General features: G+C 47.5%; 5 protein-coding genes across 5 annotated transcripts; 3 read left to right on the top strand and 2 right to left on the bottom strand.

The window, feature by feature from the left end:
• Positions 1–587: 587 nt before the first annotated feature.
• BKA67DRAFT_594678 (uncharacterized protein) lies at positions 588–1,894 on the top strand (the record flags this gene model as incomplete). The annotated part of the gene is made up of 3 exons (XM_046105073.1): positions 588–793; positions 859–1,600; positions 1,658–1,894. The coding sequence occupies 3 exons, from the start codon at positions 588–590 to the stop codon at positions 1,892–1,894; spliced, it is 1,185 nt and encodes a 394-aa protein (XP_045954275.1).
• A 1,217-nt stretch (positions 1,895–3,111) lies between these two features.
• On the bottom strand, positions 3,112–5,234 carry BKA67DRAFT_683012 (uncharacterized protein; the record flags this gene model as incomplete). The annotated part of the gene is made up of 2 exons (XM_046108962.1): positions 3,112–4,673; positions 5,129–5,234. The coding sequence occupies 2 exons, from the start codon at positions 5,232–5,234 to the stop codon at positions 3,112–3,114; spliced, it is 1,668 nt and encodes a 555-aa protein (XP_045954276.1).
• A 2,718-nt stretch (positions 5,235–7,952) lies between these two features.
• Positions 7,953–9,443, top strand: BKA67DRAFT_523391 (HotDog domain-containing protein; the record flags this gene model as incomplete). The annotated part of the gene is made up of 2 exons (XM_046098464.1): positions 7,953–8,302; positions 8,372–9,443. 2 exons carry the CDS (start codon positions 7,953–7,955, stop codon positions 9,441–9,443), a joined length of 1,422 nt encoding a protein of 473 aa, XP_045954277.1.
• Positions 9,444–10,052: 609 nt separating this feature from the next.
• Positions 10,053–10,473, top strand: BKA67DRAFT_523856 (ubiquitin-like autophagy protein Apg12-domain-containing protein; the record flags this gene model as incomplete). The annotated part of the gene is made up of 2 exons (XM_046098515.1): positions 10,053–10,337; positions 10,411–10,473. The coding sequence occupies 2 exons, from the start codon at positions 10,053–10,055 to the stop codon at positions 10,471–10,473; spliced, it is 348 nt and encodes a 115-aa protein (XP_045954278.1).
• A 160-nt stretch (positions 10,474–10,633) lies between these two features.
• BKA67DRAFT_662528 (3-methyl-2-oxobutanoate hydroxymethyltransferase) lies at positions 10,634–11,565 on the bottom strand (the record flags this gene model as incomplete). The annotated part of the gene is made up of 2 exons (XM_046108018.1): positions 10,634–11,242; positions 11,299–11,565. The coding sequence occupies 2 exons, from the start codon at positions 11,563–11,565 to the stop codon at positions 10,634–10,636; spliced, it is 876 nt and encodes a 291-aa protein (XP_045954279.1).
• Positions 11,566–12,324: the final 759 nt, after the last annotated feature.

Genomic DNA, 12,324 nt, shown 5'->3' on the forward strand with positions numbered 1-12,324 from the left:
CTGCTTGGGTATTTCCGACGAAGATTTCAGGCAACACGTGGGCGCCAGTTCTGTATATATGCCAGACATTCGTTTCTATTGCTTCGCTTCTGTCGTTTCTGCAGTGTAGTGGATCGATTTTAGCCCTGGACCAGGGCCGTCCGAAAATGGAGAATCGAAGAAGAATCTAACCTAGCTGCATTCCTAGCTCCATCGACAGTGAACAAGTTCAACTAACGCAAGGTCTTTCTTGCTAAGATCGCCGAGTCATAATCCTAGCCTATAATATAGAATATATTATGGAGTAATTATTTTTGTTTAGACAATGGTTGGATGGTTACCCACCCTTGCGGAGTTTCTCAGAGTATTATCGACTATGCAATGCGCATGCAGCTTGCGCATGCAGCTTTCGCATGCAATCTTTGCGTGCGGGTGCCAACGCCGAATCATTCAGGTAAGTTCCGTAGCAATAAGAGAGACAATGTCTCGAGATTTGTGATGGGCCGGCAACCATAAAGTATAACACTAGGAGACGCACCTCTCGAGTCACACAGGTATCTGCAGCCACCTCAGACAAATCCATTCTCTCGGGTCGATTGCTATCAAACATGCAGTTGTTCTGCTTAATCCCCGCGTTCCTGATCGTCACAGCCTTGGCTGCGCCAAGTTTAGACGGAACCTCGGATTCTTTTTCTAAATTTCAGGCCCTGGCCAAAAATGCAACAGCTACTGAAGCAGACTTGCTCGAAACACATACATCGTCAAAGCGGTCTAGCACATGCACTAAGGACAAGCTCGTAGTTCGCAAGCCATGGTAAGTCAAATACCTCGATGCCAAGCTATCCAAGTTGGCGGCTTATATAACTAATATGCTTTTAGGGGTTCTCTGAGCAAGAAGGACCGCAAGGCTTATACCGATGCCGTGATATGTCTGCAGTCACTACCAGCGAAAACACCGATCAAGCTTGTTCCTGGTGTGAGGTCACGCTATGATGACTTTCTTGCAGCTCACATCAACCAAACTCTGGCAATTCACTACACGGGCAATTTCCTCGCATGGCACAGATATTTCACCTGGAGCTATGAACAAGCTCTGCGGAATGAGTGTGGCTACACTGGTTACCAACCCTACTGGAATTGGGCGTTGTACGTCAATGACCCTGTCTCGTCGCCCATCTTCGATGGCAGCGCCTACAGTATGGGAGGTCAGGGTAAGTACATTGCTAACAAGGGGCCCATTGCTCTGACACTCGGCAACTACCCCATAATCTACCTCCCTGCCGGCAATGGAGGAGGTTGCGTGACCTCTGGTCCTTTCAAGAACATGACAGTCAACCTCGGCCCCGTCAACTTGCCTTTGAATAACGGTTCTGTGATCACTGGCACTGGCTTGGACTACAACCCCAGATGCCTTAAGCGCGATGTATCTGCCGGTGTTAACTCTGCTTATGCGAATGCGACCTCCATCATCCAACTGATTCTCCAGAACAACAACATCGCCGATTTCCAAATGAATATGCAAGGAATTCCCGGCTCTGGGTCCATCGGTGTGCACGGTGGTGGTCACTACACTATCGGCGGTGATCCTGCAGGGGATGTCTTTACCAGCCCTGGCGAGCCCGTAAGTACCAGACCCCCTGGTAAATACCAACGTTATTTGCTGACACTTGGGCCAAAGGTCTTCTATCTGCATCATGGTATGATCGATCTCGTTTGGTGGATCTGGCAACTTCTGGACTTTGGCAACCGCCGCAACGCTATTGCTGGCACCAACACGTTCTTGAATTACCCAGCGTCGGCAAATACAACACTTGATGATATTGTCGACCTCGGGTATATCGGTGCCAAGCCTGTCACCATTAGAGAGTTAATGAGCACCATTGATGGTCCGTTCTGCTATACATACGAATTTTAATCTGGCATTATGATTCTGGATGTACTTATACATGGAATTGTCTGACTAGCTAGGCCTGAGAACAGCCAGTGGGGCGATGAAAGCAATTACCCATATGAGATTCCTGGTTAGTGCTACCGGAGGGCATAATAGTATATACTAGTAATGATATGAATAACTAGAATACTCATGGAGCTGAACGATTTGACACCATTTTACAATAAATTCTTTTTGGGGGAATCAAACTATTGATATATTAAGCTGCCATCCTCGAGTTCGCCGTGACAAGGCTTCCGTACTCTTGAAACCGTGGCAAGTAGACTCCGCACATTGTCTTGGTACATGAGACATTGATTGAGGACAACTGGAGATCTAGAATCCGCCACGTGCGCAAAATTTCTACGAGTGAATGCAATTGGAAAGCGGTTCATTCCGAATTCAATGCCCAAGTAGATCAGTTTGGCTAGCTCACCCATGTCACTTCGGCCAGCGTTACGTAGCTTAATCGATCGGATTATTGTATCATTAAAGTTATCGTGATTCCGACCTAAATATTCATATGAGCGCACTCCGAATTGCGCCTGTATGTCGGCTTTCTGCAATGCGCCCCAGTTCATGTACTAATAGCAGCCAGGATGGGGACACGCATTAATTGAAGGCTAGCTGTGACGCCTTTGTTTCATTCGTCGGCAAAAGTATTGACTCGGTACCGCATCTGGTTTAAGTGACATAGTGGATGATCTGACCCTCTCGTATTGATGGTTTATTGAGAAGAGTGCTCGTTTGTAAGTTATACCCGGAAAGGTTTTGTGAGGTAAATGCCATGTGTAATTATTCTCGAGAAATCTCAACTATGAAAGTCGCCTGTGACATTCTTGGTCATCATTGATGATGTATATTGTTTTCTTTATCAAGATGTTTGGAGGACTCTCAATGCACCTAACATATAGAGGAGTCTGCCTGGACAAGTGATTTAGGGATGTTGTTCCAAAACATGTTAAGGTATATCAGGAGTCTCACAGACGAAATTATGGCCCGTCAACCATATGAAGGACACAGTGTTCGATGATTCTATCTAACATGATTAACATTAAAGAGCACCAACATCAGACCACTCTCGAAAAACAGTGAAAAATCTAACCTAGTAGAGTACCCGCTTCAGCTCCGCCTGAATTATTACAACTAATCTTCCATCTTCTAGTAAATATTTGGGAAGGTAACCAGAGCAACCATCATCATTATACATAACCTCTCATATTAGGAGATGTTGCAGGCGAAGGTAACTCGGCAGCTTGCATAGCACTGAGCTCGGACATTCTTCTGCCAGTGACATTGACACTTGGCACCTCCACTGGTTTCTCTATCGTCTCAAGCTCAGAGCGTTTCCTCCCATCATGCAAATCTACGGAGAAAGAAAAGGCGCGTCTAAATGGGCTGGTGGTCTTGGTTGAGCCAGTAAGAATAGAGTTTGACCGACGTTTGAATAGCCAAAATGCGAACAAGCCGATAGCAACAACAACAAAAGCTACTGGCAAGCCAACCTTGAGGCCCAAGTCGTTGTTGCCACCCGCCGAGGCGTTGCCTCCGGTACCACTCCCCGAGGACTTCACCTCACAAGTTGTCTTGATTGATGATGAGGTCGAGTCAGAAGTCAAGGCTTTAGCAAGCCAAAATTTCTTCTGGTCGTAGTCAACGCGCAAGTAGTTCTGCGATAGAAACACCCCACCAAGCAAGGGCACATCAATTCCCAAATCACTCTGCCCAGTCGAAACTGCGGCCATTACTCGGGATGAGTTTGTGATACTATATTTTCCCTGAGGATCTGTGCCTCGCTCCCACGATACTAGTTCGTAGTGAGGAATTATAGATGTATAACCGTTAGACAATTTGATTGTCAAAGACCCAATCAGGGGTTCTCTGTCTGCTGGGTAGGTTTGTGCGGAATAGTTTGAACCATCATAATCAATGTGTTGTGTAAGTTGAGCCCACTCTGTGTACATAGTCCTGGTGAAGGTGAATGCATTCTGAATTGTGTCGACACAAGCGGGAACTCTGGCATCGGGATCTTTAAACAATGAGTGATTTCCGTTGGAGTTGGTCAATATAACATCGGAAAGCATCACTTGCAGAGGACAACTTGTCGATGCTCCATAACCGGCCAGAGGGAACTCTTGAAGCGAGGACGCATCGAATCTTGCGACATCGACTCCTCCAATGACAAGCTGACCATCCTTTGCCCAGTTCTGCGATCTGGATCCATAGTATAGCCCAAAGTTACGAGTTGGTGCCCAGGCTGCGTCGACCAATCGCTCAAGGAAAGACGAGCTTGGGCCGAGCGCAAGTTCAGATTTGTTCGCCGCATTGCTGTCAGCCCAGACCTCAAATGGAAGTTTTTCAATCGTTGCTGGAGTCCCAGGAAACTCAGTAGTTCCATATCCAAAGATAATTGTGGCATCTTGTGGATGGGGGTCTATGGCTGAGACATTCCACTTGCTGGGAGGGACTTGTGTGAATGAGTCGTTGGACACACTAAATACGCCCCCTGATGCACCCTGACAAGAAGAGAAGTTCGCTGGAATGTCAGAGCAGTCTCGTGCATTCCTGACACGTGTATTATTCTGGCTAAGTGAGAGGCGTAGTCCCAGAAGTTGGCCACCGAGCAAGGTTTGGACTCCTCGATTGACTGCTATGCCATCGCTAAATGTCGTGTTTTGGATAGTAAGGGACAATGGCGCCAGACTACAATTCTGGGCCACGGACAATGTGATAAGATGAGCCAATGTTACGATCAAGGCGGCAGCTAACATTTTGTTGTAAGCTCTATAATGAGCAGCTAATGAAACCTGCTAACATAATAACATAGTGGGCCGTAGGATGTGCACTTCAATAGATCAAAAGAAGAGGACACAATGAGGACTTGAGCGAGTTTACTTGCTGGTGCTGCGCACCCATGCGGAGCCTGTTTTGAATTATGGAGGTCAGCAGACTGAGAGGAATTCGAACGGACTGACCAGCACTGAGTTTTTCCAGAAAGCTGAACAACCTTCACTTTAGAGCATTGGCATGCGTACAACCGAGCTGTGGCTGCAGATCGGGTAAGGTACCCGCGAATCACGAAGGAGTCAATCTGGTGCCAAGTCGTTCCTCATGCCAAAATGCACGAGGCTGGGCCAATATCGCGGTGGCGATGTTTATCATGTCGCCCAGTCAAGAGGCACGTGTTGGAATAATTCACCCTGATTGATGCAAAATTACCTTTAAAAGTTGGCGTTGGATAAGGCCCTGTAGCCTGGTAGCCTGGTAGCCTGGCAATCCTCAAATATGGGGTGTCTGCTACTTCTGATACGATTCTCGGCCACATGTTTAGTTGACATATGCCAGATTCTATCATGCTGACCAAGCGCATAGATATGCCAGGGGCAATAACCTCTTTTCCCAACCCGTTGGGTCGCTAACGAAATCGGAGACTTTGTAAGTTAATAGTCTCCAGCCCTATCTGATCTGCCTTGTGGAAGGGATAAAGCAGGAGCGAATTCCTTCACGCAAACATACAGCATACGTGGAAAGTTCCAGTTTATTGATACAATTTTCATTCTGAGTCATTTGAGCCATCCATTGTATGTGAAAGCTTCCGCTCCACGGAACCCAGCTATGGAAGAAGCACCTAGTTCATGAAGGGAAGATTGTTTGATTATGAGAGCAGAGCTGACTATAAATAGAGGCAACCAAGCACAATCTACTTGAATTACTTGAGCAATAATTGGTTATTGCTTGAATTAAAGCACTACTCGGAATCTTCTTAAAACGCTCGGCGTACTGATATAACTGAGTGGCATTGTCAATAACAGTTGTGTTTAATCGACATCCTCGTAGAAGCTGATAGTGGCGTCTGAGATGACGTTGTGCTATATATAGGTAAACTCGCAAGCAGTTGACATCTTACACATCCGAAATTTTAAGCAACATAAGTGAAATTGCTCTAGGGGCTGTGCGTACTTGCACCTATCACGAATATACTGCCCTAGTTTAATGCATGAAAAACAGTTCAATAAGGGAACAGCAGGATAGGCGTAGTCGTAGAAGTCCGTACTAGCAGCACCACTGCTCTGACCCTATATTGTAATTCATGACGGGGCCACCACCAGACGCTTGAGGATCATCACGAACCCACTCAATAGTAGCTCGTTGGCCTAGCAGCCACATGTTGACATTGACACCTTTGCTCAGCAAGAGACTGGACGTTCGGAGAACCAAGTATATTGTTTCGGTAAACTGTCCAATGTCGGCCGCGCAGCTATATATGAGTAGAATAGAGAATAACAAAATTAATTGCAACTAGGATGTAACTCTGGCTGCTTTCAACCCAATGGAGCATTGAAACCCAGCATCACTAAGCCCCCTTCACCAAACTAAGCATCAAAGACTCCTATAAGGACTAGCAACGATTCCGAATTAGTATGCTAGATTTTAAACGGCACCCGAATGCTCATTTATAGACTTAAGGATACAGGTCCTTTGTGAGAAGATATTGAGGACGTTCCGGCCCGGTCTTGGTAGCATCGATCATGCCTGATGGTGTGTTAGGCTGTGGGGGAGAACGTGCAGAGAATCAAAAGGAGTTTCCGTGAACAATAGTCCTCTGAACTGAGATACATCTGGCGCTGATCCATTGATGACTCGTATAGTGGGTCTAAGGTAGTGTTTACTGAAGACTATGACCAGCTTTGATACCTCTAAGCTGGATGGCGAAAGTGATGATACATAGAAACTCTCATCGTGGACCTATCCGCAGGCCGAACGACCCGAAACCGTACGGCCCATCAATCCCAATGTAGTCTTCGATACGACTGATATAACCAGTCCTGCATAACTGCTTGGTAATGCAAGTCTGTTACCGAGCGCCGAATTTTCAATGTTGGCATCGTTAACACGGCATGCAGCCGAGAAATGCAGAAATCGGTAGGCCGCTGACGTAGCTTCCGGCTGTAGATTTAAGACTGGTGATCGCCTGGCAAAGTAACTTCTCACAAACATAACGAATTACCAGGTCGTCCGGATGATATCATGCCTGAAGTTGTCCCGTCACAAGTGCCAGCTCGGTCGAAAGTAGAGCTTGATTATTGTTAGACAATCAATATGTCGCGCGAATCATGAGATTCAGTTGGAAGTCACGATTCTCTGTATTGAAATTGAAAAGGGGTGCTGCATTACACTGTCTTGAACAATACCTACCGTTCCGTTCCATTAAAAGATAATGGAAGTACAGGAAGGAGTACGCCTTGAGTCTGGAGTCTGGAGTCCGGGCTGCAAGGGTGAAACCTCCATTACGCCAGCTGAACGCTGAGAAACTCTAGACTAATATGGGGGTCTCATTATTGTATTTTCGATACGTTGTGTGCTTTCAAGATGACAAGCTTCGCATATTGCGTCGTCCCAACGAAGTGAATCCGAGTCTATCCGATGGCTATACCGAGGTTGGAGGGGCAACCTTCAATTGACCACTGTACAGGCCTTACGATTGGAAAAACCCAAACCTTGGATATACATTTACGCCCCTCTAAGAACAAAAATTACTTATCTGCGATAGCGTGCGGCTGGCAATTGGCAAGTGGCGATAAGGTACAAGTCAGCGATTCGTAACTAGCGGAACGTGTAATTGAGAATTAGCGATTGGCGATAATATGTATTTAAAAAAGAAAAGAAAAAAAAAAGAAGAAAAAAAGGAAAAGAAGCGACTACTTACAATGGTAACATGCTATTCAGAATTGCGCGCAGGTGTTGATAAAGTAGAGTACTGTCCCAATGTTATAGTTAGTCTTATCAACCACTCTAGGTTAATCAAGATCTAGCTTTTTAAGTCACCCTAGGGCAGGCCTAGTAAAGCTATTCCTTAAAAATGGGTGTTTCAACAGTAACTAGGGCCTTTAAGCCACCGTACAATTGATGCATATATGTCTCCACTCCGACGATAGCTACACAACTGCGTCATATCTACATAAGTCTAAGTCGAGATACCGGTGTCTTAACTCTCCTTTTACCTTCCACACGCGCCTGGAGGTCTTCGCCAAAACAGGTTACAATGGCAAGCCGGAGTCAATCCCTCAGAAAATTGATCGCATCGACGCGGCAAGTGACAAAGCCGGCCCAAACTTGTCAGCGCCAATTTCAGACGCGATGCCTGCACGCGACGTCGGCACGGCGGACTGATGGTGTGTTCAGGGGGTTGACGGATGGTCGTTTGCCCACCCCGTGGATAGAAGCATGGCGGAAACAGCAAGAGGGCGAGAGTACGGCTTCTTCCGAGGCCAAGCCGCATGAGCGTGACACGACTCCCAAGAAGATGAGCGACAGCTATCATCGTGTAGTGCTACCACTTGGCCAGGATCCTTGGTTATCTGATACATATATCAACTCGTCAGGGCATATCCGGTAAGCTGCTGACTGTCTGAGTCTGATTAGACAATATGCTTGGGATATCTACTAACGATTGGCTTGCAGTCTCGGTACGATATTCATGGACTTGGACGCGCTATCAGGTATCATTGTCTATAAACATACTGGCCCTGGCGTCACCACAGTCACTGCCGCCCTGGACCGAATCACTTTATCCCATCCCCTGACCGAAATATGCGATCTTGAATATAGTGGACAAGTTACTTATGCTACAGGCAGAAGTAGCGTAGAGATTACGTGTAAAGTAGCAAGAGCAAGAGCCGAAGGAGAACCCAGCAGGCCAGAAGATGTACTGCTTACTTGCACATTCACCATGGTTGCATTGGATCCGGAAACCAGAAAGCCGGTCAACGTTCCCGCTCTCGAATACGACACGCCTGAAGAGGAGAGGGCCTTTAGAGCTGGAGAGGCGAAAGCGTTGGCCAAGAAGGAGCATAGGAAGATTTCCCTGCTGTCTACCGAACCGGACGACCCAGAGTCAGCTTTGATACATAAGATATGGCTGAAGCAAGTTCAATATCACGACCCGAATGATGGGCTTCGGCAACCCAAGAATGTTATTAGCATGGGGAGAACACGACTGTCCACAGCAACGATCATGCAGCCGCAATATAGGAATCGCCATCAGACTATGATATTTGGAGGCTACCATCTGAAGCAGACGTTCGAGCTTGCTTTCTGCTGTGCTGCCAGTTTCGCACATGCGCGACCTACATTTATTAGTGCAGATCCCTGCACATTCAAAAACCCGGTCCCGGTAGGCAGCGTGCTGTACCTAACCGCAACCGTCGCCTACACGGATCCACCATTGCTCGAGGAAGATGGCAGTGAGCCAGGCCAGAAAGATGCAGAGAATCCAGTGACAAGGGTTCATGTGCGAGTAGATAGCAAAGTGAGGGATGTTGAACATGGTAACGCGAGACCGACGGGCCAATTCAACTACACATTCTCGGTCCCAAAGTCGATCAAGGTTATGCCCTCTACATACCAAGAAATGATGATGTACGTCGACGCACGGCGACGTGTGAGGCAGGGGGATATCCAACAACAGCAGGAGCAAACAGGGTCAGAAAAAGAACGCAAGCAGTTGGCGAATGGCTCAAATCTCACAGAATGAGCTCATAGTATGTTCGACGAATGATCGATGATTCGCCCGCTGTCTTTATGTTCTTGCATATCGCTTGTAGGAATATAAGACAACCCGACGTTGTGTATTAACTCGGTTGTCGTTAAAGCCGTTTTGTGGACTCTCGGCATACGCCAAATTTCTTGAACGAGCCGTCATCAGATACGTAAAGAAATTCAGCTTGAAAAAGGAGTCGTGCTGGAATACTTGAACCATGGCCACTAATAATTGCTCATGAACTCGCTGTAGCACACCCGAACAGTTTGCGATCCCCACCTTTTCCAACCGTCAGGTACCTGCCTACAGTGCGGAGCGTACCTAGGCGGCCCCACCATTCTCTCCTCCTTGCCTGGAATTACTTGGAAGGGGACGCGTGCTGTCCGTACACACGATAAAGGCTTCCAACATGATCCACGTACACCTCAATCATTACCCATCAAATCTCCAATCTGTACAGTTCCATCACCGCCGACCACTGAAAATAAGGCGAATCTTCTTTGGGGCAAAATGGAGTACCCAGATGTGCCAGAACGGAACTCTCCGTCACCCCCTCCATCTCCAATCCTGGACCGGCCTGCATCTCCAGAGCTACCGCTTACCATGACAGCCTCTGCAATACTTACAAGTCTCCCGCAGGATGCCAGCTCCGCGCTTGCTACCGCCGGTGATTTTGAGCAAGAGAAAGTCGTCGTACGTTTCAAGGCTGTCGGCTCCGCCCCTCAACTGCAGCGAGAGGTCCGCAAGATTAGTGCCACGCAGAAGTTCGAGGCTGTGGTCTCACATCTGCGCAAGGCCTTAAAGGTCGCGCCTTCCGACGGCTTGTTCCTCTACGTGAACAGCGCATTCGCGCCGGCGTTGGACGAGGTTGTAGGGAACTTGCATAGAGTATGTTGCGAAAAGATGTCCTGCTCTTCTCAATAAGGACAACCACAAAAGCTATGCTAATTCAGTGAAATAGTGCTTTAAAGACTCAAGTGACCAACTGATTGTGGCTTATTCTATGACGCCCGCTTTCGGATGAGCTGCTTCTATGCGCTCCCTTTATGGTATCCCGCCGACTCCTGAAAATGTCATTCAAAACTCACGCAAAAAACATTGCTGCGTTGCTCGCCAGCAGCTTTGACTAATTTCCATTTGGTCGAAACCCAGACCACTTTCTGAGAACTGTGCCTGGTACGAACTCATCTCTTGATGGCAGCTTCAAATGTTGCGAGCTCGTCCTTGGATATAGGATACGTGTGCTCGACCGCCGGGTATTGGCGAGCCTTCACTTCCGTCTTGTACGACTCAATTGCTCGTATACTCTCGGCCCAAACATTGCCATACTGCTTGACGAACTTTGGAAGGAAACGTCCTGGAGGAAAATTGCCGACCAAATCTATTTGAACAAGGACTTGCCCTGAACAACCATTACCGGCGCCAATACCAATAGTTGGTACCGAAAGCTCGCTAGTGATCAGACTGGCAACCTCTGCGGGAACGGCTTCGAGTACCATGGCGAAGGCGCCAGCTTCTTGCACAGCCTTCGCATCCTCCAACACTTTGATGGCACCGGCTGACGTCTTTCCTTGGACACGGAACCCTCCGAGGGCGTTTTGGCGTTGAGGAGTCAGACCTATGTGTGCTAGGACTGGAATGCCAGCGCTGGTAATCCTTTCAATAGTTGGCGCCATTTCAGCACCGCCTTCGAGCTTGATACCATGCACACGACCCTCCTTGACATAACGGATGGCTGTTGCCAATGCCTGCTCAGATGAGATCTCATATGAGCCCATTGGCAGGTCTCCAACCTACAATATGTCAACACATATCTCAGCATCAAGTGAGAAGGCAGAAAGAGACTCACTATGAACGCCGCCTTGGTTGCACGTGCCACAGACCGGCAATGCATCAACATGTCTTCTGTGGTCACCTCACTGGTATCTTCCATACCCATCGATACCATAGCGAGGCTGTCGCCAACGAGAATAATCTCCATCCCAGCCGTATCGGCAGCAAGCGCGCTGGGGAAGTCATGCGCAGTTATGACCGTAATTGGTTCATTCTTCTTGTACATGGAACGAATTGTGCCCAGAGTTACTTTCTTCCTTGACGGTCCTGTAGGAACACCCATGGGAGAGTGCGAACTCCATCTCTGTTGGTGGTGTGATAGCACCGACAGCAGGGGTTTAGCGGCATTCAAAGGGGCAATTGACCGCGTGCCCCGATATAGCGATATCGCACACGACTTAAGTGATGCAGGAACCATTATGGATTATTGGATTGTTTGGCACGACTTTGAAGTTGCGTAAAAGAATGATAGCAATGATCTCCTAGTTGAGTTGCACGGGAAGAGACTGACTCATGATTATTTTTGAGTCATTTCGCTCTTTTATTTCATTGGCATGATGGGATTTGCATGCGTAGAATTGAGTCCCCCTGCGGATTCTCTGGTGTTTTTGACAGAATGGGGCCTGCTGGGTACGTATCTTTTCCTGGGACTGACTCCTCCATTATTGCCGCGGTTGACCGCCGAGGCTGATGGTCCCTGCATCTAACATAGGCCAACATTTGTACCGAGGTTCTCGCTCAACGGGTGCAATTGACAGTCTGGATCTAGAAATCAGGAAGACCAATTTGAATTCTCTCAACGGTCATCCCTCCAAGTAAATTTTGAATGTCTTCTTTCTCCCAATGAGCATAATTAAAGCATTCGTCATAGTCAGCCTGCTGTTGCTCCTTACTTGCACACAGACGCAATGAACACCTTTCGCGGTTATTGACGATCACCCAATGTCAATTAATTTTGATGGTTATTAATCGCAGCTCACCATGCTAATATGACATGATGACGATTAAGCCATAGTTTGCATTGGACTAACTCCGAGACGTA

Source organism: Truncatella angustata, assembly GCF_020726525.1.
Source record: "Truncatella angustata strain MPI-SDFR-AT-0073 chromosome Unknown BKA67scaffold_8, whole genome shotgun sequence".
Taxonomy (NCBI): domain Eukaryota; kingdom Fungi; phylum Ascomycota; class Sordariomycetes; order Amphisphaeriales; family Sporocadaceae; genus Truncatella; species Truncatella angustata.